This window comes from Grampus griseus, assembly GCF_964374135.1.
Source record: "Grampus griseus genome assembly, chromosome: 9".
Classification (NCBI taxonomy): Eukaryota; Metazoa; Chordata; class Mammalia; order Artiodactyla; family Delphinidae; genus Grampus; species Grampus griseus.
In genome coordinates this window covers 75,171,242-75,198,922 of record NC_139003.1, presented here as the reverse complement: position 1 = coordinate 75,198,922, position 27,681 = coordinate 75,171,242, and the positions used below count along the sequence as shown (strand labels likewise).

Sequence of the window (27,681 nt, the reverse complement as noted above, 5' to 3'; positions counted from 1 at the left end):
AGTGATTTTACAGTGGAGAAATCCAGCAAATATCACCTGATAAACAGTGATTGAGGTTAACATCATCAGTAATGAGACATATTGACATCATGTATTGTACCTTCAGATATGATGAACTGAGATGAACGCAACATCACTTCTGTGATATTTTTGCCAAAATATATAACCTTAATTTAATCAGGAGAAATGTCAGACAACCCAATTTGAGTTATGTCTACAAAACAGCTGGCCAGTATTCTTCAAAAATTTCAATGACTGAAAGTAAAAGACAAAGACTGAGACGTTATCCAGATTAAAAGAAGATAACAATTAAATGCAATGTATAATCCTGGATTAGATCCTTGCCCAGAAATGGGTTATTAGTGGGACAATTGATGAAATTTAAATAAAGTCTGCAGATTAGTTAACAGTATGTCAATTTCCTGGTTTTCATGATTATGCCTGTGGTTATGTACGCCAAAAATACTTGGGGAAGCTGGGTGAAGAGAATTCTTTGTACTACTCTTACAACTTTTTAAAAAAAATAAGCTTGGGGGCTTCCCTGGTGGCACAGTGGTTGAGAGTCCGTCTGCCGACGCAGGGGACACGGGTTCATGCCCCGGTCCGGGAAGATCCCACATGCCGCGGAGCGGCTAGGCCCATGAGCCATGGCCGCTGAGCCTGTGCGTCCGGAGCCTGTGCTCTGCAACGGGAGACGCCACAAGACTGAGAGGCCCGCGTACCCCAAAAAAATAAAAATAAAAAATTAGCTTGGAATTATTTTAAAATGAAAAGACAAAAATAGAACTTGTCTGTTCAAATAATTATTATACTTCAAAGTACTGTCTCTGAAATGTTATTTATTGTAAGGCTGTGAAAAACAGTTTTTGACTTTTTCTTTTGAAAGTGCTTTCCATATCAGTTTATATATATATATATATTTTAATCTTATTATTATTTTTTTGGCTGTGTTGGGTCTTTGTTGCTGCATGCAGGCTTTCTCTAGTTGTGGCGAGCAGGGTCTATTCTTCGTTGTGGTCTGGGGGCTGCTCATTGCAGTGGCTTCTCTTGTTGTGGAGCACAGGCCTAGAGCACACCGGCTTCAGTAGTTGTGGTGCACAGGCTTAGTTGCGCCACGGCATGTGGGATCTTCCCAGACCAGGACTCGAACCCGGGTCCCCTGCATCAGCATGCGGATTCTTAACTACTGCGCCACCAGGGAAGTACCCTGTATCAGTTTAAAATGACACAAGAAAAGTAATTTCTTCCAATATTTTTTTTAAACTATTATGGAAAATTTTAAACAAAAAAGTAGAGAGAATAACCCTTTGTTTCCATTATGAACCCTGTGTACCCACTATTGAATTTTAGCAGTCATTATCCTCCCCATATTCACAATATTTATTTATTTGGGGTTTTTTTCTGGAATAATTTAAAGCAAGTCCCAGATATGTCATTTTGTGGTAAAGACTTTTTTCTTTAAATATATCCACCATACCATTATCACATCTACTAATATTAATTCCTGAATACGATCAAATTCCCAGACTTAATTCAAATTTTGCTGTCTTAAAACAATTGGTTTGAATCAAGATCATGAGGTACATATTTGATTATGTATCTTAAGACTTTTAGTCTTTTTTAAAATTAATTAATTTTATTATTAATAATTATAATTTAATTATTTTATTTATTTTAATTATTTTATCTTAATAATTTAATTAGTTTATTGATTAAATTAAATAATAGATTAATTTATTTATTTATCTTCGTTACAGCACACGGGCTTCTCATTGCGGTGGCTTCTCTTGTTGAGGAGCACGGGCTCTAGGCACGTGGGCTTCAGTACCTGTGGCATTCAAGCTTCGGTCGTTGTGGTTTGTGGGCTCTAGAGCGCAGGCTCAGTAGTTGTGAGCATGGCCTTAGTTGCTCCGCGACATATGGAATCTTCCCCGACCAGGGATTGAACCTGTGTGCCCTGCACTGGCAGGCGGATTCTTAACCACTGCGCCATCATGGAAGGCCCAACTTTTAGTCTTTGATAGTCCACCTTCCCCCTTACACACTTATTTTTATTGATTTTTTTTAATAAGCATTCTTTATTTATTTATTTATTTTTGGCTGCGTTGCATCTTCGTTGCTGCGCACAGGCTTTCTCTAGTTGCAGCAAGCGGGGGCTACTGTTCGATGCAGTGCACAGGCTTCTCATTGCAGTGGCTTCTCTTGTTGAGGACCACGGGCTCTAGGTGTAAGGGCTTCAGTAGTTGTGGTGCACGGGCTTAGTTGCATCCACAGCATGTGGGATCTTCCCGGACCAGAGTTTCAACCTGTGTCCCTGGCATTGGCAGGTGGATTCTTAACCACCCTGCCACCAGGGAAGTCCCTTGTTTTTACATTTATTCAATTTGTTGGGGAAATTAGGCTATTTGTCCTATGAAACCTGATTACTTCTTGGTGTTCTGGTGCGCTTTTTTAAACTTCTTTTTCTATTCCCTGTATTTCCTATAAACTGTTGGTTAGAGCTAAGGCTTAATTAGATTTGAGTTCAATTTGGAGGAATCATAAATACTTATAGAAGGTGCTTTGTAGTTCCTATTGCATCACCTCAAGAAGTATACCATGTCTGATTATCTCACTTTTTTTTTATTATCTCACTTTTAATGGTATTAAGATTGATTGGGAGGTTCCAATGGTACACACCTGATTCCCTCATTATAAAGTTCAACATCACGGGCTTCCCTGGTGGCGCAGTGGTTGAGAGTCCGCCTGCCGATGCAGGGGACATGGGTTCGTGCCCCGGTCTGGGAAGATCCCACATGCCGCGGAGCGGCTGGGCCCGTGAGCCATGGCCGCTGAACCTGCGCGTCCGGAGCCTGTGCTCCGCAACGGGAGAGGCCACAGCAGTGAGAGGCCCACGTACCGCAAAAAAAAAAAAAAAAAAAAAAAGTTCAACATCTTTTTAAAAAGTAGTTGTTATAAACAAACAACCCAATCAAAAAATGGGTGGGGGCTTCCCTGGTGGCGCAGTGGTTGGGAGTCCGCCTGCCGATGCAGGGGGCGCAGGTTCGTGCCCTGGTCCAGGAGTATCCCACATGCCGTGCGCGGAGCGTCTGGACCCGTGAGCCATGGCCGCTGGGCCTGCGAGTCCGGAGCCTGTGCTCCGCGGCGGGAGAGGCCACGGCAGTGAGGGGCCTGCGTACCACAGGAAAAAAAAAAAAAGGGTGGAAGATCTAAAAAGACATTTTTGGGGCTTCCCTGGTGGTGCAGTGGTTGAGAATCCGCCTGCCAATGCAGGGGACATGGGTTCGATCCCTGGTCCAGTAAGATTGCGCATGCCGCGGAGCAACGAAGCCCGTGCACCACAACTATTGAGCCTATGCTCTAGAGCCCGTGTGCCACAACTACTGAAGCCCGTGCGCCTAGAGCCCGTATCTGCAACGAGAGAAGCGACCACAGTGAGAAGCCCGCACACTGCAACGAAGAGTAGCCCCCGCTCACCATAACTAGAGAAAGCCCACGCACAGCAACGAAGACCCAACACAGCCAAAAATAAATAAATAAATAAATTTATTTATTTAAAAAAAAAACAAAAAACATTTCTTCAGGGAGTTCCCTGCGGGGTCCTGTGGTTAGGACTTGGCGCTTTCACTGCCGCGGCCCTGGGGTTCGATCCTTGGTCATGGAACTAAGATCTTGAAAGCTGTGCGGCATGGCCAAAAAAAGAAAAAAACGAAAAAAAGAAAATAAAATGAAAGCAGTTCTGAAGGGAAAATTCTATGTATAGTGTCTATATGTTTTTTTAAAAAAATTAAAAATAAAATAAAAAGACATTTCTCCAAAGAAGACATACAGATGGCCAAAAGGCATATGAAAAGATGCTCAACATCGCTAATTACTGCAGAAATGCAAATCAAAACTACAGTGATAACCTCACACTGGTCAGAATGGCCAACATCAAAAAAAAAATCTACAAATAATAAATACTGGAGAGGGTGTGGAAAGAAAGGAACCCTCCTACACTGTTGGTGGAAATGTAAATTGGTACAGCCACTATGGAGAACGGTATGGAGGTTCCTTAAAAAACTAAAAACAGAACTACCACATATGATCCTGCAATCCCACTCTTGGGCATATACCTGGAGAAAACCATAATTTGAAAAGATACATGCACCCCAATGTTCATTGCAGCACTATTTACAGTAGCCAAGATATGGAAGCAACCTAACTGTCCATCAACAGATGAATGGATAAAGATGTGGTATATATATACAATGGAATATTACTCAGCCATAAAAAAGAAAAAAATAATGCCATTTGCAGCAATGTGGATGGACCTAGAGGTTATCATACAAAGTGAAGTAAGCCAGACGGAGAAAGACAAATATCATATTATTTCACATATATGTGGAATCTAAAAAAATGATACAAATGAAGTTATTTACAAAACAGAAATAGACTCATAGTCATATAGTTTTGTAACTTGTAGTTACCAAAGGGGAAAGGAGGGGAGGGATAAATTAGGACTTCGGGATTAAAATATACACACTACTATATATAAAATAGATAACCAACAAGGACCTACAGGGAACCATACTTAATATCTTGTAATAACCTATAATAGAGAATGTACAAAAAGAATATATATTTTTGAATCATTTCGCTGTACACCTGAAACTAACACAACATTGTAAACCAACTATATTTCAATAAAAAAAATTTTTTTTTTTTTTTTTAAAGTAGATGTTAGGGCTTCCCTGGTGGCGCAGTGGTTGAAAGTCCGCCTGCCGATACAGGGGATACGGGTTCGTGCCCCAGTCCGGGAGGATCCCACATGCCGCGGAGCGGCTGGGCCCGTGAGCCATGGCCGCTGAGCCTGTGCGTCCGGAGCCTGTGCTCCGCAACGGGACAGGCCACAAGAGTGAGAGGCCTGCGTACCGCAGAAAAAAAAAAAAAAAGTAGATGTTATATATGTTTAGCTCTATCAACAGCAGACACATTCAAATCTTGAAATCTTGCCCTGGGGGAGCAATCTTCATAAAAATGTTTTTCAATTACCTTTCCTAACATAAAACTGTGGTTGAAGGTTCACATCAACCTTTCCATCACAAAGTATTATGCAAAAAAAATTTTTATGAGGAAACTAAGTTTAAAATTGCAAAATACAAATAAAGCTCATATTCACCTCAGAAATTACCACCATGATTGGGAACTAAGTAGATAGATTTGGGAGGTCTTGGCTATGAAGATATAAGGAAATATCTAAATCAATGGTGGTGTAGTGGTTAAGAATCTGCCTGCCAAGGCAGGGGACACGGGTTTGAGCCCTGGTCCGGGAAGATCCCACATGCCGCAGAGCAACTAAGCCCGCGCGCCACAACTACCGATCCTGCACACTAGAGCCTGCAGGCCACAACTACTGAGCCTGTGAGCCACAACTACTGAAGCCCACGCGTTTAGAGCCAGTGCTCAGCCACAAGAGAAGCCACTGCAATGAGAAGCCCGTGCACCGCAACAAAGACTAGCCCGCTGCTCGCTGCAGCTAGAGAAAGCCCGCGTGCAGCAACAAAGACCCAATGCAGCCAAAAATTAATTAATTAATTTAAAAAAATTAGGGAACTAAGTCAAATAATTCTTAGTTCCCTAAGATTAGTAGGGAACTAAGCATTATTAAAAATAAAATTGGGCTTCCCTGGTGGCGCAGTGGTTGAGAGTCCACCTGCCGATGCAGGGGACATGGGTTTGTGCCCCAGTCCGGGAAGATCCCACATGCCGTGGAGCGGCTGGGCCCGTGAGCCATGGCCGCTGAGCCTGCGCGTCCGGAGCCTGTGCTCCACAACGGGAGAGGCCACAACAGTGACAGGCCCGCGTACCGCAAAAAAATAAATAAATAAATAAAATAAAATAAAATAAAATTGACACAGCTGTCTCAGGGAGGAGTGAAGCAAGGAACTGTGACTTTTCATTACAACCCCATCTGTGCCTATATTACTTCAATAGTATTACATAGGGCAGAGAAAAGTAAGAGTGCGGAAAACATTCAAAATAAAAAGCCTACTAATTATGTAGACGATTCCAGTTTTTTCTGTTCCATCAGAATCCACTTGGAAAATATATAAAGGGACCAAGGTCAATAAAAGCTTATCTGGTGACTGAAAATCTTCAAAAGGACTGACGCGTCGGAAGGAGTCTGAAGTTCGGAGGTCTGGTGGGCATGCGACTCGAAGATGCGGAGGGTCAGAGCTCGGACTGCTCGCGTTGCTAGGCCGGGGCCACCACAAAACCTCGCTGGGGGCGGGGCCACTTGACATCACAGAGACGCTCCGCCTCCTTACGTCGCGCACTCGGGAGGCCAGAAGGTTTCTGGCGGCATCGGCGCCATTTTGCCGGAGCCTGTGACCGAGTGGGAGTGGAGTGGAGCGGCTGTTGTTGCCGACTCTTTCCTCCTCCCCACGGTCCAGTCAGCTGGTTGATTAGGCCATCGGCCCTCAAGCCGAGACCTGTCTCTTATTTAGTTCTGGGGAGTGCCTGGCCGACATGAGTGATGTAGAGGAGAACAACTTCGAGGGCAGAGTGAGTACAAAGCCGCGGGAGCCGTCTTCGGCGGCGGCCCGATGCTCGGGGTTTCTCTGGGACGAGCGCGGTCGGGCGGGGTTGCGGGGAGTTCTGCGGGGGCCCGCGGGGAGCAACCTCTGGAGCCATCGAGGTCGCTTCTTCACATCCCAAGATGGCTTCTGGGTTACACTCTTGCCCCAAACACCACGGATAACCTCCCCTTCCCCCTTTCTTTGGAGACTGATAGCTGGACCCCTGGGTCTGATTTCCCCCAGCGGTGCGCCCTGCCTTCTCCCCACCCCGAGGCTTCCTTATCTGTGTTCCGAGGTGTGGGTCCCGGTGGGGCGGGAGGAGACGGCAGGGAGTTCCCCCCGGCCGGATAGTGGTAGGTGCTTCCTGCGGTGGCGTTTCTGGCGACCCCGAGCATCGTAGAGGGTCTCGGGGTCGAAAGTGCGCGGGGCTGCTGTCCGGGCGGGGAGAAGCTGGCGTGGGACTAGCTGGGGCCTGTGTCTCCTTGGCTCTCTATTGCAGTGAGCGGCCGCGTCTCTGTTGGAACCGGCGGCGTTGCGTCTATAAAGGCGAAAGCCTTGAGGTTGAAGGTGGGACGAGCCTAATGAAGTGGTTAGTCAACGACCGCACCGACCCTTAAGCGTTCTTAAGACGAGAGCTGTGAGGGGAAAACTACGCGAGGAGCCCTTTTCCTTTAATGTCCCTTCTGCTTTCCTTTCACTTCAAAATGAATGTGGAAATGCTATAACGCCTTATTTTTCGAATTCCTTGATGTTGGGCTTTTTTTTTTCTTTCTCTTCTTTATATCTCACCTTTTAATGCTTTTCTTCCTATGACCTTTCACCTCAACACTGACCACTCCTTTACAGGTTTTTACGGTAAAAAAAAAAAGAGAGAATCTTCTGTCTTAATCTTACATAACTGAACAAATTTCATGGCTCAGTATTTTTACAGTAGTTAATGCTATGCTATTCTCTTAACTCAAAACGTTACCTGAAAATTACAGGCCCTCTGTCTTCCATTTCTCTTTTCAACCCATCCCCCAGCAAAGAGGGCTCAAAGTTTTTCATTATTTTGGATGTGATGAATATAAACATCACAAAGATACGTTATCCTCAGCTTAAAGATACTAGAACGTTTAGCAATGATTGGGTTATATTTCCGATGTTACCCTCGTAGTGAAAATTGATGTGAGCTAGTGTAGAACCCTGAAAAGAAAACAGTCCCCAGACAGCATTTTCCGGCTCTCGTGTTGGCATTCTGGTCACTAGGGGAAACTCATAAAAAACACTTCAGGTGTATGCTGGATGGAATGAATTTTGTCTTTTTATAAGAAGTTCATAAGATAAGCATCTGGAACCAGACAGTTAAATCAGAAGGTCAATTTAGGGTTTTCTTTTTGAGGTTAGAGACAAAGAAAGCTATCTTTAATGCCTTTAAGATTGGATTTCTCTAATAAAATCTGGAGCATTAGATATTAATGAATAGTTGAACCTGCTCATTTTTTAGGATGGGGTATTGATTGTCGCAACAAGTTTTTAAAATCATGTAATGGTATTTAGGTGGTCGATAGTCATAAGCTGCTTCTTGTTTTGAAAATGTTAGGTAGTTATGGGAAGAAATTTTGCTGTCTGTTAATCTTCAGTTAGCTTCAGTACAGTTTTGGGCAGTTAATGTTTATTTTGGTTTGTGGTGAAGTGAAGAGGACTACTGTTTTGGACCTTGTTTTCTTTTAAGTTCTTATTTTTTTATGTAGTCATCAGGTTGAATTTGGCTAGTTCTAGGTAATTGTTACCTTACCCATCTGAGAAAGAAATGTAAGATTCCCACCCAGTTTTAAGCTAAAATGCATGTAGGCATTAACAATTTATTTTAATAGAAAAAGGTTTTTACCTTTTCCTTTTAGAGTTTGTGGTCATAGAAAATATTTTTTCACATGTGATACCCAAATGTGTTTTAGTATTAATGAACTCCGATTGTATAATAAATACATTCACCTGTTACCTTTTATTTTTTTTGGTTGGTTGAGGTATTTGTCTTTATTCATAATTGGGTGAAGAATTAAAATGCCAGAAACTTTTCTGAGGGTGTATGCTTTGTCGTTGTTGTTCTCTTAAAGCAGTTTCATATTCACCAGTTCTTTTGGTTTTTAAACTATAGTGATCTTTTATCAACTAACCACAAACCAGCAATTAAAAAAGGTTTTATAGAATACAGTTGTTGTGTTATCTTTGTATCTAAATGTAGTAACCTTTTAGAGAGCCTCAGAAAAAGGATTTTCAAATGATGTTTCTGAGGTGTTTTAAGTAGTTATTATACTTCAAACTTTTTGACTAAAACAAATTAGAGAAAACATAGGTCAGTATTCAGATTTCATTTGCTTTATGTACAGAATAAACAACACATTTTAACGCCATCTTATTGAAAAGATATTTAAAATTAGAGGGTAAGTTCCTAGAGACTGCGGAACATATTAAAGAATCAGAACTCATACTAATAGTTACTACTTCTATAGCATTTTAGGATCTCCTCCCCTCCCCGCCATCTTTGACATATTTTCTCATATACTGCTCATAATCTTGCAAGGGCTGGAGAACTCTTAGCATTTTAAGAAATTAAAAACTTAGGCCTAGAAGACCATGCAGCCAGAAATATGAGATTTACAAGTCCCAGTCCATTGCTCATTGTATACTTAAACTATGCTGTGTATATATTTTGATTACTTTTTTTTAAAGGAGCACACTGCACTTCAGTGTCTCAGAGCCATTAATGGAGTTTGCTGAAAACAATGACAGGAGCTTCATTTTCCATTATATATTAATATCTCTTGCATTTTCAAAGGACTGGAGTAAAAGAGCTTTAGGAAAGAAAATATAATTGGCTGGATTTTGTTATAAGTAACCCTAACAGTTAACCAACCAATTTCCCTTCTGCCTGGGGTGAAACTGTTGAGCATCCACTACCTTTTTAGTAAAGGCCAGGTGTTCTTGAGGGAAAGAGAGCTTGGAGTCTGATTTGAGATGACTGACAGCTCACATCTGGGTAAAAGTAAGTATATAATCAAGTGCTGTGTGATAGAATTAATAAGGAATTAAGAAAATAAAGCTGAGCAGTTCCGTGAGCTTAGAGGAAAGGGAAAGCTTTATCTAATATGTAAAACTTACGCTGGACATTATGGTAAGGGAAATACGAATATTGATTATAAGGATGAGACAAGGAAGAGGTTGCTGGACTAATGAGACATGATAGATTTGACTGTGTAGTCAGATAATGGAGGATTTTGAATTCTAGATTTAGAAATTTGGACTTAATCCAGTATGCAGTAAGGAGCCATCTATGGATTTTTAATTCTGGGAGTGGCAAAATGAAAGGAATTTTAGCAAAGAACGGAGACCAATATAGGAAGAGCAGCAGGGCACACTTGAAATATTTAAGGAAGGAGCTTATGAAAAATCTGATCTAAACTGGACAACAGTGGGATGTAAAGAATGAGCGAGACATTTTTAAGGGATCCAGGAGAATAGTGGTGCCGATAAAATATCAATAAGTAGGTCCATTAAAGCAGTTTGCTTGGGACATGTATATCAACTTAACAGAATTTTAAGCGGAAATGTCTTTTGGAGCTGGGAGTGATGTTGGCACTTGATCTATGACTTTGAATGTCATCTTCAGAAAAAGAATACATCTTCAACTAAAATTCAATCTCAAAAAATTTTAGTCTCCTTGATAGAAATTAAGGGGAACAGAAATTAAGACTTTCTTGTTATTTTACTTATTCCCCTCTACCTCTAATTTTTTTTTGAACGAAGCTTAGAAAAACGTTCAGTCCAATTTTTTTCTTTGACAGTGGCCCAGTGCTCTTAATAGAGGTTAAGGATTCTCTATCTTATAATTCCACAATTGTCTATGCTTTGTAGAATAGTTTAGAATAGTTGAAGAGGAAGGATACTACTTACTCTGGCGTCCGTTTTTCAGAGCTTATTCTGGCTTCTTGAGTAGCTGGAATATTTTAAAGAGACTCCTAGTGTTCCCTTCTTAATATATGAGATGATTACCTGGATGATAAAAGTGAAGAGCCAAACACAAATTCATCTGTGTCAGTTTGGAATTTAAATTTGTTTGTGTTAAGATATTTTGTTGAAGAATAGCAGAAATGGGGGAAGTTTTGCTTTTTTGGTGTTTTTTTGCTTCTTTGAACCCTGGTTTGTAATTATAATAAGGGTGATGACTATGCCATTAAAAATCCAGCTTGGTGACTGGTTCCTTTTAAAAAAAAAAAAACCCTCTCCTTTCTTTTTTTCTTTTCTTTCTTTTTTTTTTTTTTAAGAATACAAGTAAGATTGAATCCCTGTTACAGATTAAGAATGTTAGCACTTTAGCTTAAAAAAAAAAAAAAACTTGGTTCACCTTCTTAAGCAATTTATATATCTCATCAACCTGTTGCAAAAGGGTAAGGCTTCCTTTTAGTAGGAGTGGTATTAAACTTGGGGGATAGTCTTATGTGTCTTGGGTTTAATTTTTTTCCCTAAAGTACTATGGTTTATCAAATTTTAATGCTTTTTTATTCCCCCATCCATTTAAGCAGAGAATTTGTGAAACTTAAGGTGACGTTTTAATACTCAAATTTTTGTATTTGAGGTTCTTTCACTGAAGGGTGCTAATTTGCTCAGTATAAGCAGAAGTTGGGATTTTTAAAAAGAGCAGTGCAACTAATCATACCCATGGTGCCTAACTAATTTTACAGATTTTTTGTAGATACTTTTTATGATTTGTACCATTCCTAAAACAAGTATAAAGAGTCTTGGCATCCGAAAGAATATCAAGAGATTTAAATATTTAAGAATGAGAGTCATTAAAAAAAGTACAGATAAACTTTGTTTATGGACTTAATTTTGTAAATGAACTGGAGTTACTTACTTATGGTATAGTGTGTAATGTAACAGGTGTGAAATAGCCATGAGTAATCAGCATAATAGTTTTTTAGAACTTGTGAACAGTGCGAAAACCTCTTTGATAGCATCAGAGGGTGCTCAGGCATCAAGTAACTAACCCTGGGACCTTTATGAAAGGTATATATCCACAAGCTGACTGAATTAATACTGATTATTTGTACACATGTCATAACCAATTTAGTAGGACTGAGTGGAGGTGAGAAAATGGTAGCGATCAGATGGGGAAAAGAATCAGTAAACACTAAAAAAAGAAAAGTTGAGAAGAGAATAACAGAAGGAAGTGTTGTTTCCCCTCCCTCCTTTAAGTTACTGCTGTATGTAGTTCTGTATAATCCTTATTGTCTCATGATTTTCACCAAAGTGAGTGACTAGGCCTGACCAATCTGAGGTAGAAGAAAAGTTACGATTTTTTTCCTTGAAACTAAAGCCCTGTAGTCTTACTTATTCAAGATTTGTAAATACTCCATGACATTAGAAGATGAGAACATAAGTAGGAAATTCTGTAACAGGTTCTTAGTAGTCTGTTTTAATATGGTTAAACCACTTTAGCCTTTTTACACTTGTTTCTGTACCTTTGAAGTTGCCACTTACACACTAGCTTTTTGGACATTACAATTGATCATGGCATATAAGCCGGCCGGTTTATGAGCCACATTTAAAATTTGTACAGAAGGGAATTCTCTGACAGTCCAGTGGTTAGGACTCCGAGCTTTCACTGCCGAGGGCAAGGGTTTGATCCCTGGCCAGGAAATTAAGATCCGCAAAGCCCTGTGGCACAGCCAAACTAAATAAATAAATAAAATTTGTACAGAAGATTTGTAGATTTTACAGGTAATTTCACAGTGTGACATGAGTTTAAATTTGATTACCTGTCAATTCCTTAATAATTTGTCTAACACATTGCCAAAATTATTCCAAACTTTAGAGAATATAAAGACATACAGGTTGGAATATGTGTGAGCCTTTGTAGGTACAAAGACCACTTTAATCTTACTTAGAATGCAGATACTGGCATGACTTTAAAAAAGGGGAAATTATCATTTAAAAATAGCTAATGTTATGAGCAATCGGTATTTTCTTTTTAAGAAATTGCTCTAATACCAGTTATGGATTAAAAAGAGAGTGAAAGTATTTCTTTTACAAGCCTAAGGATGAATCTGTAAAAGAAGCAGTCTATCATACTCGAAAGGAAGGAGGCAGAACTGCTATTTCTGTAGACTGAAATGAAAGAAGTGAGTAAACACAGGAGGTTTCCCTCAATTCCTAAAGAAGGAAATTCTTAGTACAATAAATATAAGTTATTTGGGTAATTTAAAATCCTCCCCACCCCCACATACAGTTTACCTAAATGCACTAGTATGTTTCTGTGGAATTCTCCAGTTTTACAAAGTAGTAGGGAAATATAATTTTGAGAATTTGTTTTAAAAGCTTATACTATATTCATATAGACTTGAATTTCTGTAAACTTGGCACTGTTACTTGGCGTTTGCCTTGGAATTTTGCCTTGCCATAATATTAGAATGGGTTACAGCATAGCATTTATATTGGTTTATTTTAATGGGCTTTAAGTATTAAGTATACATATGGTCAGAATTTTTTTTCCCATCTATAATATACTAGCTGTATTAAAAGACCCTGAAGTTATTGTTTGCTGTAGGAATTGTTCATGTTCGACATGAACATATTTAATAACCTTTTTCCTGGTTTAAAAAATAGTACATGGTTATACTATTTTTATACATAGAAAGATAGTTCTTTTCTTGTATTGGATACACTATAGTAATTGTAGTTAGCGCCTTTTTATTTTTGGCTGTGTCCTTCAACTACCACCAGAGGCATCTTGTTAATAAAAAATAGTTCAAAAAACAGTTCAAAAAACAAACAGACAGGGGCTTCCCTGGTGGCGCAGTGGTTGAGAGTCCGCCTGCCGATGCAGGGGACACGGGTTCGTGCCCCGGTCTGGGAAGATCCCACGTGCCGCGGAGAGGCTGGGCCCGTGAGCCATGGCCGCTGAGCCTGTGCGTCCAGAGCCTGTGCTCCGCAACGGGAGAGGCCACAACAGTGAGAGGCCCGCGTACCGCAAAAAAAAAAAAAAACAAAAACAAACGGACACTATTTAAGCAGGTTGTACTGTGAGAACTTTCTGCCTAGCTCCTCGTTTATAGTAGGTAAGGTAGACTGGAAGCCTCCTTAAGATATATTTCTGTTAAAATTCGTGGTATGATTTGGTTGAGTCATTAATCTGCCCATTTCAAGTAGGCACTATATTTTTAATGGTTGGTGGGTCTAGATGCAGGTTACTGAAGAATTTGCAGAACTTCTTGACTGGACAGCTTTAAGAGCAGGTTAAGTAGTCTCCAGTGAAACAGGACAGGTAACACCCCTTCTCAATATTTATTTTTCTCTTTGCAATTTCAGTTCCGTTTCCAAATTCTGAATAGTTGTATGAATTTCTTTGGAAAAAGTTGAAATTACCATTTCATAATGAAGACAAGTCAAAGGTAGAAAAGGATAATCCGGCATTTGTCCATAAAGGGCTTATGGTTGCCTGATTGCCAATGCACAGTTTGGTGAAAGTGGCATTTATTTGGTTGTCAGCCTTTGAGGAATGTTATTTTAAAATGGTGAATATGACTATGTGTGTTTGAAGACTAAACTGCTAGTTCTTTACAATGACAGGGCGTTTGTTTAGTATTATAGTAAAAATAATTATGAAGATTGAAAGTTTTTTATGCTTTACAGTTTATTCTTTTAAGTTTACTGACAGTTACTGATTTACTTTTTAGATAGATAAGTCTCCAAATTGCTTTTGGAAGTTAAAATTATTGACATCTTTATAAGTTAAAGGGAAGTTACTCTTTCTTAATCTTGAATGATTCTGGGGTAAAAAAATATGTAGTTTGAGGTTTCCCTGATATAAAAATTGAAGAGTAGGCAACAAAGGAGGTTACGTATATGTGACACCTTGGATAATAAAAAGCAAGCCTTCTTTTAAATTTGCTGATGTCTTTTGAAAAGATATTCTGTCATATCTTAATGCTTTTGTTAACAAACTAAAAGGAAAATAGCATATTTTCCAGTGGGTTGCTATACCAGAAATGGGATTTAAAATTTAAACTTTAAGTTGTTACAGAGTTACCTTGTTAACATTAATACCTAAAAAGTGGTTATTTTCAGCACTACTGAATAATTTTCAATTATTGTTTTTATGATGGAAGGCTTAAACCTAATATATAAAATTTTGATTTCTATCCTAAAAAAGGCTTTAGAGTGTTACAGAACTCAAAGCTTTCTATATGTATAACAAAGGCTGTGGTGATGTTTGTAGATTTATACCAGGGGATCTGTTTTATATGAGGGAAAGCCAAAAGGGAGAGGGGAATATATTTTTACCTAATGAATTATAGGTAATGAACTGGCCTGTGAGGCTTCAATTACAAGTGAATTAGCCATACTTTTGTTTTTGTTTTTGTTTTTGTTTTTAGTCCTGAATGTGCTGCTTTTACAGTTTCAGTGAATGAAAAAGCCTAAGTTGCTGTGCCTGCTCCAGGCATCTGTCCAGAAATTTAGCAAGTATCTGAGATGTGGTGAAAGACTTATTGTAGGTAAATAAATGGGAAAAGCTGATATTAAACAGAAAGGTAGCTATATATTTTGATTTTGTTTTCATCTGAAAAAAATAAATAGGCCTAGCAGCATTAGTACTGTCCTTGATGAGTAAGTCTTTTGATATTAAACCTGAAGGAAAACTTTAAGGAAGTTGTGTGATAGTCTTAATAAATAGCCTAAATGAAAATTGGTGCGAAATTGGGATTATTTTCACTAATAATCAAGGCTTAAGTGGACAGAGAAACCACACTGTCCATCCAACTTCAGTCATAAGTGCTTCATATGTCTATCAAATTTAAAAAAAAACACAGGCTTTTAATCAGTTTTTTATATCCAACTTCTTCAGAAGCCAATTTTCTGATAAAGGATATAGTTACTGAAGGGAGTATAAGTATGCATAGCTGCATAAAATATGCAAAAACTATGAACAAAAGAGGTAGGATAAACAATAAATACCATGATACTAATTTTGTAATGTACATTATGTACTTCACTGGATAAAATAGAAGTTTTTAAATGGCTCAGTTGCAAAAATACATCTACTACTAGGAATTTACAAGCCAAAGGGGAAATTTTTAAAATTTCATACTTTCTTTTCCCCTTGGTTTTTTTCAGTATGCTTGTTTTATTTCAGGTTGTATCTTTCTGGTTAAGTCAGAGTGAGCAAAGATAGTGGTCAAACAAAATCAGGAGATGGTAGTGATTTTACTAATTTTTTTTACTTCTTTGAACCTCAACATGTGTCCTGTAATGTGTGAGTTTAGATAGGTGTGTACAAATATTTCAGCCTATGATGCTTTGCTTTAACTATATCTTGATACCTTAGCATGGCTTAGTGAAGGCTTATTTTAAGATCACTTGGAATCTTCAGGTTATAAATTAGTGAAAACTTAAGGCATAGGTGGGGGGTTACAGTTTGTTAGAGTTATGCTTGAATTAAGTATTTATATTAAAATTGTTCACGTTTTAGGAACTAGGATGAAACATGAAAGGGGAGGAGGGTGAAGAGTATGGTAAAAACAGAGAAATTCAGTAAATTCTCTTTAATTGTTAGAAACTAGACTTTTGAACAACTTTAAAGATTATAAAATTGTTTTTTTAATAAACTAGTTATTTGCACTTTACCTGCTGGCTTTTCCATTTGGTAGATAACATTCTGAACTCCAGCAGAGTTTTATAATCCCCACGTGCTTAAATATACTAAATGTTCTTTTTCCATTAAGGTTAATGTTCGTGAAGAAATTGAAGAGTTTTTTCCAAGAATGTGGAAGATAAATCAAGATAAAAGAAGGCTAATGAAAAGTATTAAAGATCAGAAAATTAAAATTGAATGGGGGAAAAAATTGAACAGAAGATTGGTCAGATAGAAGCACTTGAATATTTTTTTTTAAGGCTATTTTGAATTGTTTGAATTGGGGAAGAATACACGAAGTATGAAAAATGAAAAACTCAATGAAGAATGAAGAGAAGTAGAAAGCAAGAGTGAAGTAGAATTAAAAGAATCTGGAAGAATGAATGGGTCCTAGGTTAAGTAAATGTATGGTTTATGTTCCAGTGTCTGTATGATCAAGTTGTAGATGAATTTGCATGATTACTTAGTTAATAGAGAATTGGTGATCTGGTTCAAGTAGGGAATTATTGAGGACAGTTAGCAGTATTAACAATGGGTTATTAATGAGCTGAAATTTTTTCTGGAGGGTGTTGCCTAACCATTTGTTTTTCAGGAGCAATCAATATAAATAATTACGGTACTTTAAATGTTAGGTGTTAGGCATCTACGTGACCAGTGCCATTTGTAATACTGTCTTCTTTGTTAGGAGTCTCGCTCTCAGTCAAAATCTCCAACGGGAACTCCTGCTCGTGTAAAATCGGAGAGCAGGTCAGGATCTCGTAGTCCATCAAGAGTTTCCAAACACTCTGAATCCCATTCTCGATCAAGATCAAAATCCAGGTAAGTGTTTAAAATAATATGTAAGTGTGTTTAAAATGCTTTTCTTGGATTTTTCAGGGCAAAGTGGTTTTTACCAAATCCCTCATTTTTGTTGCATTTTTTGTGGAAATTTCACTGAAGACTCAAAATCATGAAGTTGTCTTTTTTTTTAATCTGTGGTTTAGAAATGAATGATACATAATAGATACAAAGACTTAGATAAGGTAGAATTTTCCCTTCGTCCATTAATCTATCTGATGCTAGCTATTAATACAAATTAAATGTGTTGTTTGATTTAAATGTGCTTGGCATTTGAAGGTTAATGTTTGATATTATTTCAATAATATTTGCACAACAAAAAGGTAATTTTCTCCATTGGAGACTTGGCACGCAGTTTAGTGCAGAGATGGTTGATGTATGTATGTTGTACTGGTTATCAGAATGATTTCAGAAGATTTTTCAAGATTTTTCAAGATTTTTCACCTTCCAGCTACATCCTTTACCTGAAGATTCTAACTAATTAGATCCAGCATGGAACTCTGGTCAGATACAATTGGCAGGAAGTGGTCCTGGAGTGATTCAGAGCCCCAGCCACTACCACTTACACTGATTAAAACAAAGACTCTAGTGAGCCACTGCAAGGCTCACTGTATCAGATGTCCCAGGTGTACTGGTGTGTGGAAAAAACAGTTAAAAGCAACCTGGGACTTCCCTGGTGGCGCAGTGGTTAAGAACCTGCCTGCCAATGCAGGGGACATGGGTTCAAGCCCTGGTCCGGGAATATCCCACATGCTGCGGAGCAACTAAGCCTGTGCGCCACAACTACTGAGCCTGCACTCTAGAGCTCACAGCCACAACTGCTGAAGCCGTGCCCCTAGAGCCCGTGCTCCACAACAAGAGAAGCCACCGCAATGAGAAGCCCGTGCACTTCAATGAAGAGTGGCCCCCGCTCGCCACAACTAGAGAAAGCCCGCGTACAGCAACAAAGACCCAACACAGCCAAATAAATAAACAAATAAATAAAATTTAAAGTAAATAAATAAAAACAACCTGGACAGTCGATTTGATAAGTCATTGTAATTTCTTCTTTAAAGAGGTAATTTATGTCTTTGAATAGAGTGTGATTGCAAGGGGGCATGAGACAAAAGAATCAAAGGCGTACTTTTCGTGCAATCCACAGCTATGTCTTTTTCTCTGTTGTATCCAGGATCCAGCCTAGTGCTTGATTTGCTAACCACTCTACATAATTAATTGAATCCACATGTGCAGAATAGTGCTAGATAGAATTCAGGTGTAGAAACAGAAGTGAGCACATTTTCGTTTTAGGACTTTTGTACTTGCTGCCCTTAGCCTAGAATTCTCTTCCGTCAAGATATTCTCATATCACTTGATGCAGTTCTCTGCTCTTGTATCACTGGAGAACATTAAATACCATGCACACTCTTTATTCCCTTATTCCTAATTTTTTTCGTAATATTTATCACTATCTGACTTAGAGAAAAGGTAAGCAGTCCTGAAAGATTTTAAATTAACATCACTTTTTGTTACTATAGTCCTCCCTCAGTATCTGTTGGGGAAGGATTGGTTCTTCTGCGGATACCAAATCCTCAGATGGTCAAGTCCCTTATATAAAATGGCATGGTACAGTCAGCCCTCCACACGAAGGACCAACTGCATTTAAATGTAACTATTGATATTTTATGTGACAACTTATTAATGTTTTTTATATTTTAAATTGAAGCTATAAATTGGTGCTAAGGAAAATAGGAAATGTCCTGTTTGGTATTCGTATAAAACACAAGTTATTTTCTTGTTTCTCCCCCACCCCGGCCAGTGATTAATTTCTTGCAGATAGTAGGCCATTCATATTATTTTCATTCCCACTCAAGATTGTTTGCCTCCTTTCAATAAAGCTGTACTCTAAGCTTCATACACAAGATTTGTCCCAGTCCTTTCGTCATCTTCATTTTCATTCCATCCTTTATAAGTATCCTAATTCCTAGCAGATTATATACTCTTTTGCAATTCTCTAATCACATTTCCATGTTTTCTTGCTAAGGAACCTTTGTTCTTGGTATTCCTAGAACACTTTTCCCCTGTCTCCCTAGTAGAATCTTATTAAGTCTCCTAGCTTTATTGTTTAAACTTTCTGGCCCTTAGCATTTATATCATTTATTGAATACCTCATAGAAGTTATTTTGTATGACTTTCATGACTACTGGTCTGGGTGTTTAAGGATAGATCATATGAATAGTAATAAGAAATGGCATTTTCTTTGCATTAATAGGCAAAGAAAAAAGACTGTGAGCAATTGGAAATTATCAAATAGGAGATGAACTAGGGAATCAGCAGTAGAGAGATTGGTGAGATGCTGTAGAAAGCTTGAAGAAATGAAGACCATTAGACATGAAGACTTAGTTTAGTGGGGATTTAGGTTGTGACGAGTTAATTTAGCAGATGCTAGATTGCAGCAGGCGAAGGAAAGACTGGGAAGGAAATGATACTTAACAATGGAGGGAATATAGGACTATTTTGAAAATGTGATAAGAGTCAAGCGATTTTATTGTGATGGTAATGGTAGTTGATGGTTTGTTTTGTCTTTTGTGTGTGGTGAAATACACAAAATTTATAGTCTTAACCATTTTTCCGTGTATGGTCACTGGTATTAAATGCATTCATATTGTTGTGCAACCATCCGTCTCCATAATTCTTTTTGTCTTGTAAAACTGAAACTCTACCCATTAAATAATGACTCTCATTCTCCCCCCAGCCGCTGACAACCACCATCTTATTTCTGTCTCTTATGATTTTGACTACTCTTAAGTACCTCATCTAAGTGGAATCACACAGTATTTGTCTTCTTATAACTGGCTTATTTCACTTCGCATAATGTCCTCAAGGTTTATCCATGTTGTAGAATATTAAAGAATTTTCTTGCTAGTGCCAGTTGATTTTTTTCTTTCTAAAGAAGGTGGAGCCTTAACATGTTTGTAAGGTAAGGTGGGAAGAGTGAATTTAGAAGGGATAGACTGGTAACAAGGAGGAGTTGTAGTGAGGAAGAATACTTTTTCCTCTGAAAGGGGAAACGAGCTGAGAATAAGCAGGGATATATATAGGTATAGGTCCTTGGCATTGTCAAAAGTTCAGAAAGCGAAAGTAAAACCAATGAATCATGAACATAATTAGTAAAAATTTACTGTACACATACCAAAAAGACACTTTGCAAACTGGGAGCACTCCAGCCAAACATGGAATGAGGCTCAGTGGTATGTTGTTACAAAGCAGCTTACATGGTGAGCAGGCAGTGTCTTCACAGTATTTGGTGATTAAGGTAAATTAACGACTGATCTGGTTTTGTCTGCTCAGGGAACCTTCATTTGGTGTCCATTTGCTTTTGATTTTAACAGCGTTAGGCATTTTGTTCCAGTATCTTTACCTAAATTTATTTCTCTCAAAGGTCGAGGTCAAGGAGGCATTCTCATAGACGTTACACTCGATCCAGATCCCATTCTCACTCTCATAGGAGACGATCTCGAAGTAGGTCCTATACACCAGAATACCGGCGTCGCAGGAGCCGAAGTCATTCTCCAATGTCTAACCGGAGAAGACATACAGGCAGCAGGGTATGTGTTTTTTAAAAGTTAATGAGGGACTTCCCTGGTGGTCCAGTGGTTAAGAATCTACCTTCCAATGCAGGGGATGCAGGTTCGATCCGTGGTCGGGGAGCTAAGATCCCACATGCTGCAGGGCAACTAGGCCTGTGCTGTAGAGCCTGCACGCCACAACAAAGATTCCGAGTGCTGCAACTAAGACCTGACGCAGCCAAATAAATAAATTTTAAAAAACAAAGTTAATGAAAGCTTATTTTGTCTTTCCTGTGTATTTAGTCATAGTATAACATCTTTTATGGGAGCTAGAGCACTGTTTAAAAGTGGTACTTCAGAAACATCCTTGGCTATATGAATATTGTTTATATGCATTCAAGTGTGTTTTCTTTTTTTGACTTTTGAGTTGTTAAAAGAAATGAAATCTGGGGACTTCCCTGGTGGCGCAGTGGTTAAGAATCTGCCTGCCAATGCAGGGGACATGGGTTTGAGCCCTGGTCCAGGAAGATCCCACGTGCCGCGGAGCAGCTAAGCCCTCGTGCCACAGCTCCTGAAGCCCGCGCGCCTAGAGCCCGTGTGCCTGGAGCCCGTGTGCTTAGAGCCCGTGCTCCACAACAAGAGAAGCCACCGCAGTGAGAAGCCCGTGCACCGCAATGAAGAGTAGCCCCTGCTCACTGCAACTAGAGAAAGCCCGTGTGCAGCAACGAAGACCCAACACAGCCAAAAATAAATTAATAAAATAAATAAATTTATTTTTATAAAAGAAAGAAATTGGGGGAGAAGCAATATGTTCCAATAATTGAGTTGAAAATACTGAGATTAAAAGTTTTACCATGGGAAGGGTAGCAAGGAAATAGCAAAAGCTCTGTAGTAATATTAATAGCTAACACTTATATTGAGCAATGTGCAAAGTTCCTCAATGAAGTAATACTTTTAATCTCTCTTTGAGTCAAGTTACCTTATTATTGATAAGGAAATTGAGTCTTAGATATGTGACATTGAGGTTTGTTTGTATTTAACCATGGTGGAGTCTGCTATTATTTAATGATGCTTTGAAATTTGCATGTTAATTTTTCAAATCTGGATTGTGGGAACCTTGAAAGATTATCCTTGCTAAAGAATGAAAATTGAGGAGGAGAATCTAATCAGCAATTGCAGATGAAGTCAACGTTGAGTACAAATCTATAAGGGATATAAAACATTTGAATAAACTAAAAATATGGCATTAAACTAAGGATGAATTCTTAGGATACGTTCTGAAAATTGCTGGGCTAGAAAGTTAGGGACATTTTTATTCAGGATGCAGCCTGGAGTATATTCTAAAGAAGGCTTGAGTGTACTATGAACTGTAAAATATAGCTCGCCTGTTTTTTTTTCTTTTAAATTCTTGTTTCCGAGTGACTTGAAACAATATAGTCTTTGTGTATTGGGTGAAGTGTTCTAAGCAAAGTATTTCTGTGTGTTTTTATTTTAATTTGGAGCTTAAAGTTAAATAACATCTTTATTCAACAGGCAAATCCAGATCCCAACACGTGTCTAGGAGTGTTTGGCCTCAGTTTGTACACAACAGAGAGAGATCTTCGCGAAGTATTTTCTCGATATGGACCGTTGAGTGGTGTCAATGTGGTTTATGACCAGCGAACTGGACGATCACGAGGATTTGCTTTTGTTTATTTCGAGAGAATAGATGACTCAAAGGAGGTAATTTTGTTTTTGTAATTATTTGTCATTTTGAAAATTTTCTGATGTGCATTATTTAGTATTGAGTTACTGTTAAAAGCTGATTGATAAACTCCCAGTTCTATAAACATTATGTCCTCTTTCATTGTCTGGCATGATTTAAACTCTACCTCTCAGTATTAGAATTGGAATGGCCAGTTTCACTTTCCAGCTAATACTCTCTGGTATAGGCATATCTTTCTTGAAATCCGGCTTTGTAAAGTGAGGTTGTGTTTGAGTTAATGGAAAAGGTGAAGTATATATGCGTTCTCTTTTGAATAACCCTTATTCATGCTCCAGGCAAATGATTACATTGACCTTTTAAAAGAATTGTGTTTAGGGCTTCCCTGGTTGCACAGTGGTTAAGAATCCGCCTGCCAATGCAGGGGACACGGGTTCGAGCCCTGGTCCGGGAGGATCCCCCATGCCGCAGAGCAACTAAGCCCATGCACCACAGCTACTGAGCCTGCACTCTAGAGCCCATGAACCACAACTGCTGGGCGCGCATGTGACAGCTACCGAAGCCCGCGTGCCTACAGCTCGTGGTCCGCAACAAGAGAAGCCATCGCAGTGAGAAGGTTGCACACTACAACAAAGACCCAATGCAACCAAAAAAAAAGAAAAAGAAAAAAAGGAATTGTGTTTAGGTTTAATCTGTTTAATTTTTGTAAGTGTCTATAATTAGCTCCCTGTCTCTACAGAGCTTTGTTTATCTATTCTCTTAAGTTCATCTACCATTCTGTTCTATAAATGAAAATAATACATGGAAAGAATTGGTACTTTTTCATTTTTGTTTAGTGCCATTCTTAATTTGCCTGACAGAATGATCCTAATCAATGTCAGGGATTTGAAATAGTGCTATTCTAATGTTCTAGATAATGGATTATAGAGGAAGCAGTAGGCTTGCCTTCTCCATATTAAAAGTTCATAGTGACTGAATTAGAAAATTCCATTTTAAGGAATTTTTGAAGGTCATTTGTTAAAGAAATGGAAGGTACTGGCATTTCTTTTTTGTACCATTTTACACGTGACAGTAGTTGGCTATAGGTCATTATTGCTCTTTGCATCACCAATGTTTGATTGCGGTATAAGCAGTCGTAATAAAAGAGTATCTTTCAGAAACAATAAATGCTATTTTTATTTGGTGGTAGAGGCCAGGGATGATACTGAACATCCTACAGTGCACAGGATAGCCACCCGCAACACGGAATTAGCAGGCCCCAACTGTATCAATAGTGGTGTGGTTGAAAAACCCTGGATAATTCTAACAAAATAATGCTCTGAGTTGAAGGCATTTATGTTATAGACATTATGATAGACACAGTAATGGTTTTTTTACTGTTACATGTTTGTGATTGGTTTATTCCTGTTCTCAATTAAGGGATAAAGGTGTAAATTTAGAAATACCAGGATATCTCACCTGAAGTGCGTAGTGCAAACAATATCATAATTAAACATTTTTTTAATATGAAACTTGTTTGTCCAGTCTTTTCACACACCTCCTCCTCTTAGGTTTATTTCTGGATAAGATAAAATTAAAATGGCAACTTAGTTCCTGAGAACTTCTTAAAATGTGTTAAAGTGGTTGGATTCATTTTTGCATTTATTGGTATTAGTACCAAAGGGCAAAGTGTTATGTAATGTGAGCACAGACATAAAGACAGCACTTGCTGGCGGATTAAGAAGTTCCTTTATATTTGGAGTTCACTAGGTGGCAGTGTGTTACTTAAGGAATGGCTCTACAAGTTTTCAAGGAATGGCTTGACAAGTTTAGACTTGTCCACTGAGTTGCAATTTCTGCTTTGAGTTGCTCAGACTGAAGCTAGTTACTGAAGCCTCAGAATTCTTCAGGCTTCCCTGGGTTGTGTGGTTCCTTCTTTATGGCTGTAGCTGCCCCTAGTCTTTCAGCAGAGGCCTGCTTAAGTGTCCATGTGTACGTTGAAAACTCAGTACTATTGACATGCATATAGCAGGGATTAATACATCAAATCCTAGCCCTTCTTACTTGAGAAAGAAGTGTTTAGAGAATTTTAATTTTTGAAATTTCAAATGAAAAATGTGTTAAATATTTTGCAGTTTTGATAGTTTCTCCTTGGTGAATTATGCATGACTTTCTGTGCCTGTTCTCCTTTATAGGCTATGGAAAGGGCAAATGGAATGGAGCTGGATGGTAGAAGAATTCGTGTAGATTATTCTATCACCAAGAGAGCGCACACACCTACACCAGGCATATACATGGGCAGACCAACTCAGTAAGATTTCAAGTTTCCTAAGCTGAATTTTAGGAGCCAGAAATCCACCAGAAATGTGTGCAAAATTTTGATGAATCAAAAGATAAACTTCTTTTCTCTGTAACTTGAATTGAAAGTTATTTAATATGACTATATGTATTCTTTGAATCGTTTTATTTCTTTGATTTTTTATATGTATATTTGAGCATGGGGAGAAATTAAAACTATTGAAGTGCACTCCTGGCTATTTTCTTGTACTACAGAAATAGAAAAAATATTAAATACTAGAAAATTGTATGCTTTTAAATATTCTCTAAATGTATATGTGACCTTGGAAGCCTCTGTATATATGGAATGGTTTTACTGATATTAATGTTTGTTTTTTAAAAAGCCAGTTTTGCATTGTGTACAACATAAATAGGGACTTTTATAAAAGTTTTTTAATATAATATAACCAAAGGCAGTATTTCTTAAGAGTGAAAGAAGAAATATAGGCTTTCATTTAATGTGAAGCCTCTTGGGAAAATATAGGATTTGACAAGGAGAGCCTACAGAAAATAGTAGTAATAGTGAAAATAATGTCCCTATGATTAGGAGTTGGGAAAACAGCAGGAAAAAGAGGGCTTAGAGCTTAAATTCACTGCCAGAGGTTTGAACACCAGACCTTGAAATTTTTTAGCGCTGGATGTCAGTTCTCTTTGGTGTTCAGGGTTGGTTACTTTTAAATTCTTGATACTTATTAACTGCTTTTGAACTAGTCATAGGACATACATCTTAGCATTTTGGTACTTTTTCACCTTATGGAAAAAAGCACGATGCTTTTTTCACCTTTCACAAAAGGTGTTGCTGATTTGGATAGTGCATTAATAGAAGAGCATTTTATAGTTTGGAGAGTTTTGTGAAATTATTCGTGGTTATTTATGTTATACATATGAAGCAAAAGCAGAATACCATGGGAGTCAGCAAAGTGAGACGTGGAAGTAATTAGCATGAAAGGGTTATCTCTTCTCTCTCTTGTCTATCTCCCTTCCTTCTTCCATTTTATTTAAGCATCCATTTATATTAAATGATGACAGAAGGTGATCATTCACACTGATGTAGAGTTTTCACATTTTTCTGTAGCAGTGGTGGTGGAGGTGGTGGTGGTGGAGGTGGAGGTGGAGGAGGTGGCAGACGTCGAGATTCTTACTATGATAGAGGATATGATCGTGGGTACGACAGATACGAAGACTATGATTACCGGTACAGGTAATGTTTTAACTTACAATTTCTGTTCTAAGTTAGATGATAGTAGTAGTGTTTGGCACTTTTAATTTATGTTTAATGTGTATTAATAAAAATATTTAAAATATGGGGCTTCCCTGGCGGTCCAGAGGTTGAGGCTCCATGCTTTCAGCACAGGGGACACAGGTTTGATCCCTGGTCGGGGAACTAAGATAAGATCCCACATGCTGCACAGCGTGGCCAAAAAAATTAAATAGATTTTATATGATGCTTTCTTGAAAGTAGGAAAAATGATTTTTCTCAAGACCAAGAAAAGTGGTTAATTATCTGTATTGGCCAATACTGTTATAGTATTGTTGGCACATGGAAAACTTAATAGCTTTCCTCTTAGGTCCATTATTATTTTGAATGATGGAATATTTGGTTTTATCTGCCTCGGTGTAGTGATTATGTGATATGCTGATTAATCTTTTATTTCCTACAGAAGAAGATCGCCTTCTCCTTACTATAGTCGATACAGATCACGATCAAGATCTCGTTCCTACAGCCCAAGTACGTACACTTTTGCTTTTGTTGCATTACGAACCTCATTTCTAATTAATGGTTTATATTTTATAAAATTAAGGTATATAGTGACTGTTAATAGTTGGGAAAATATTAGGCAAGTCAAACTATAATTCTCATTTGATTAAAAAAAATTTTTTTTTACTCTTTTCCAGGACGCTATTGATAAACAGAGTGGTTGCAGTTGAGGACATCTTTTTCTTTCTTTTTTTTCCCTTTCTCTTTTTTTGTTTAATTCTGGATTTCCCCAAGCTTCTAATCCTTCCTACTCCTTAAAAAGAACCCTTACAAACATCTTTGGTTTATTTAGCATCTACACTTTGTCGATTGTATTGCTGTTTTCACCCCTTTTATTATATTCTTAAAGATGTAATTGTCATTTTGAGTAGTTAAGCATCTTGAGTAAAAAAGGAACCCCCAGTGTTATGCTTTTGTAAATGTTTTTTTGTTTGTTTGTTGCTTTTACAGAAAATTAACTCCTGCCTAATCGAATGAGGAAAGAAATGATCTTTTTAAAGCTTCTTTTGTGTTAGATATTGTATTAGACATGGTATTAGAGAGCTGCATTTACTACAAACTCCTTTTTTAACTTTCTTTTGGGAAAGTTAGTAACATAAAGTAGTTCGGTCATGTCAGGTTTGTCTGGGGTGGCATGGAGCAATCAAATAATTGAGTGTAGAAAGTTTGAAGCTATAGAAGGAAACACTTGGTCATTTCTTTTGAAGAACGGAATTTTTGAGCCCTAAAAAATATGTCGTTTTTTTAGAGATGAAAAGCTTGTGGACTCCTACAAAACATGTTGTATTTAAAATACATTTGTTAAAACTTAAAAACGTAAAGTTTGATTTTTGTGTTGGAATTTTTGAAGTTTAATCAGTGAAGGACAACCCTTATTATTTATTATTTAGAGCAGTTGTATGCTTTGCTGTTAGAAATTTTGGTATTGGGGAAATGGTTTAAGTAGGCTATTGTATAGAGTCCTTAGAAATAGTGAGGCGAAGGGTAGTCTCCTTTCAAATAAAAGTTAATTTCTTTGAAAATGGGACTGTCTCTTTATTGTGGTACAATGGGAAAATATAACTGGATTAATTTGGATTTCCTTTTTCCTAACATTTTTGCTTACGCATGAATGTATAATCTGTGTCTCTTCTTCAGTCTTGAAAAACCATTTTCTTTCCTCCCTTTTTTGGTCAACGAACTTGGAAATACTGAGAGTATTCTGAATCAAACACTATGCTGAAGGAAAGATAAATAATATGGTTCATTTCTTCAAGAAGCCCACATTCTAATAGGAAACAACACACTTA

General features: G+C 38.1%; 1 protein-coding gene across 1 annotated transcript; it reads left to right on the top strand.

Moving 5' to 3' along the window:
- The first annotated feature begins 6,355 nt into the window (after positions 1 to 6,355).
- On the top strand, positions 6,356 to 27,406 carry TRA2A (transformer 2 alpha homolog). Its single transcript, XM_082661424.1, has 8 exons — positions 6,356 to 6,549; positions 16,919 to 17,052; positions 20,489 to 20,654; positions 22,149 to 22,337; positions 24,492 to 24,607; positions 25,709 to 25,834; positions 26,295 to 26,362; positions 26,530 to 27,406. The coding sequence occupies exons 1-8, from the start codon at positions 6,514 to 6,516 to the stop codon at positions 26,538 to 26,540; spliced, it is 846 nt and encodes a 281-aa protein (XP_082517550.1). The 5' UTR covers positions 6,356 to 6,513; the 3' UTR covers positions 26,541 to 27,406.
- Positions 27,407 to 27,681: the final 275 nt, after the last annotated feature.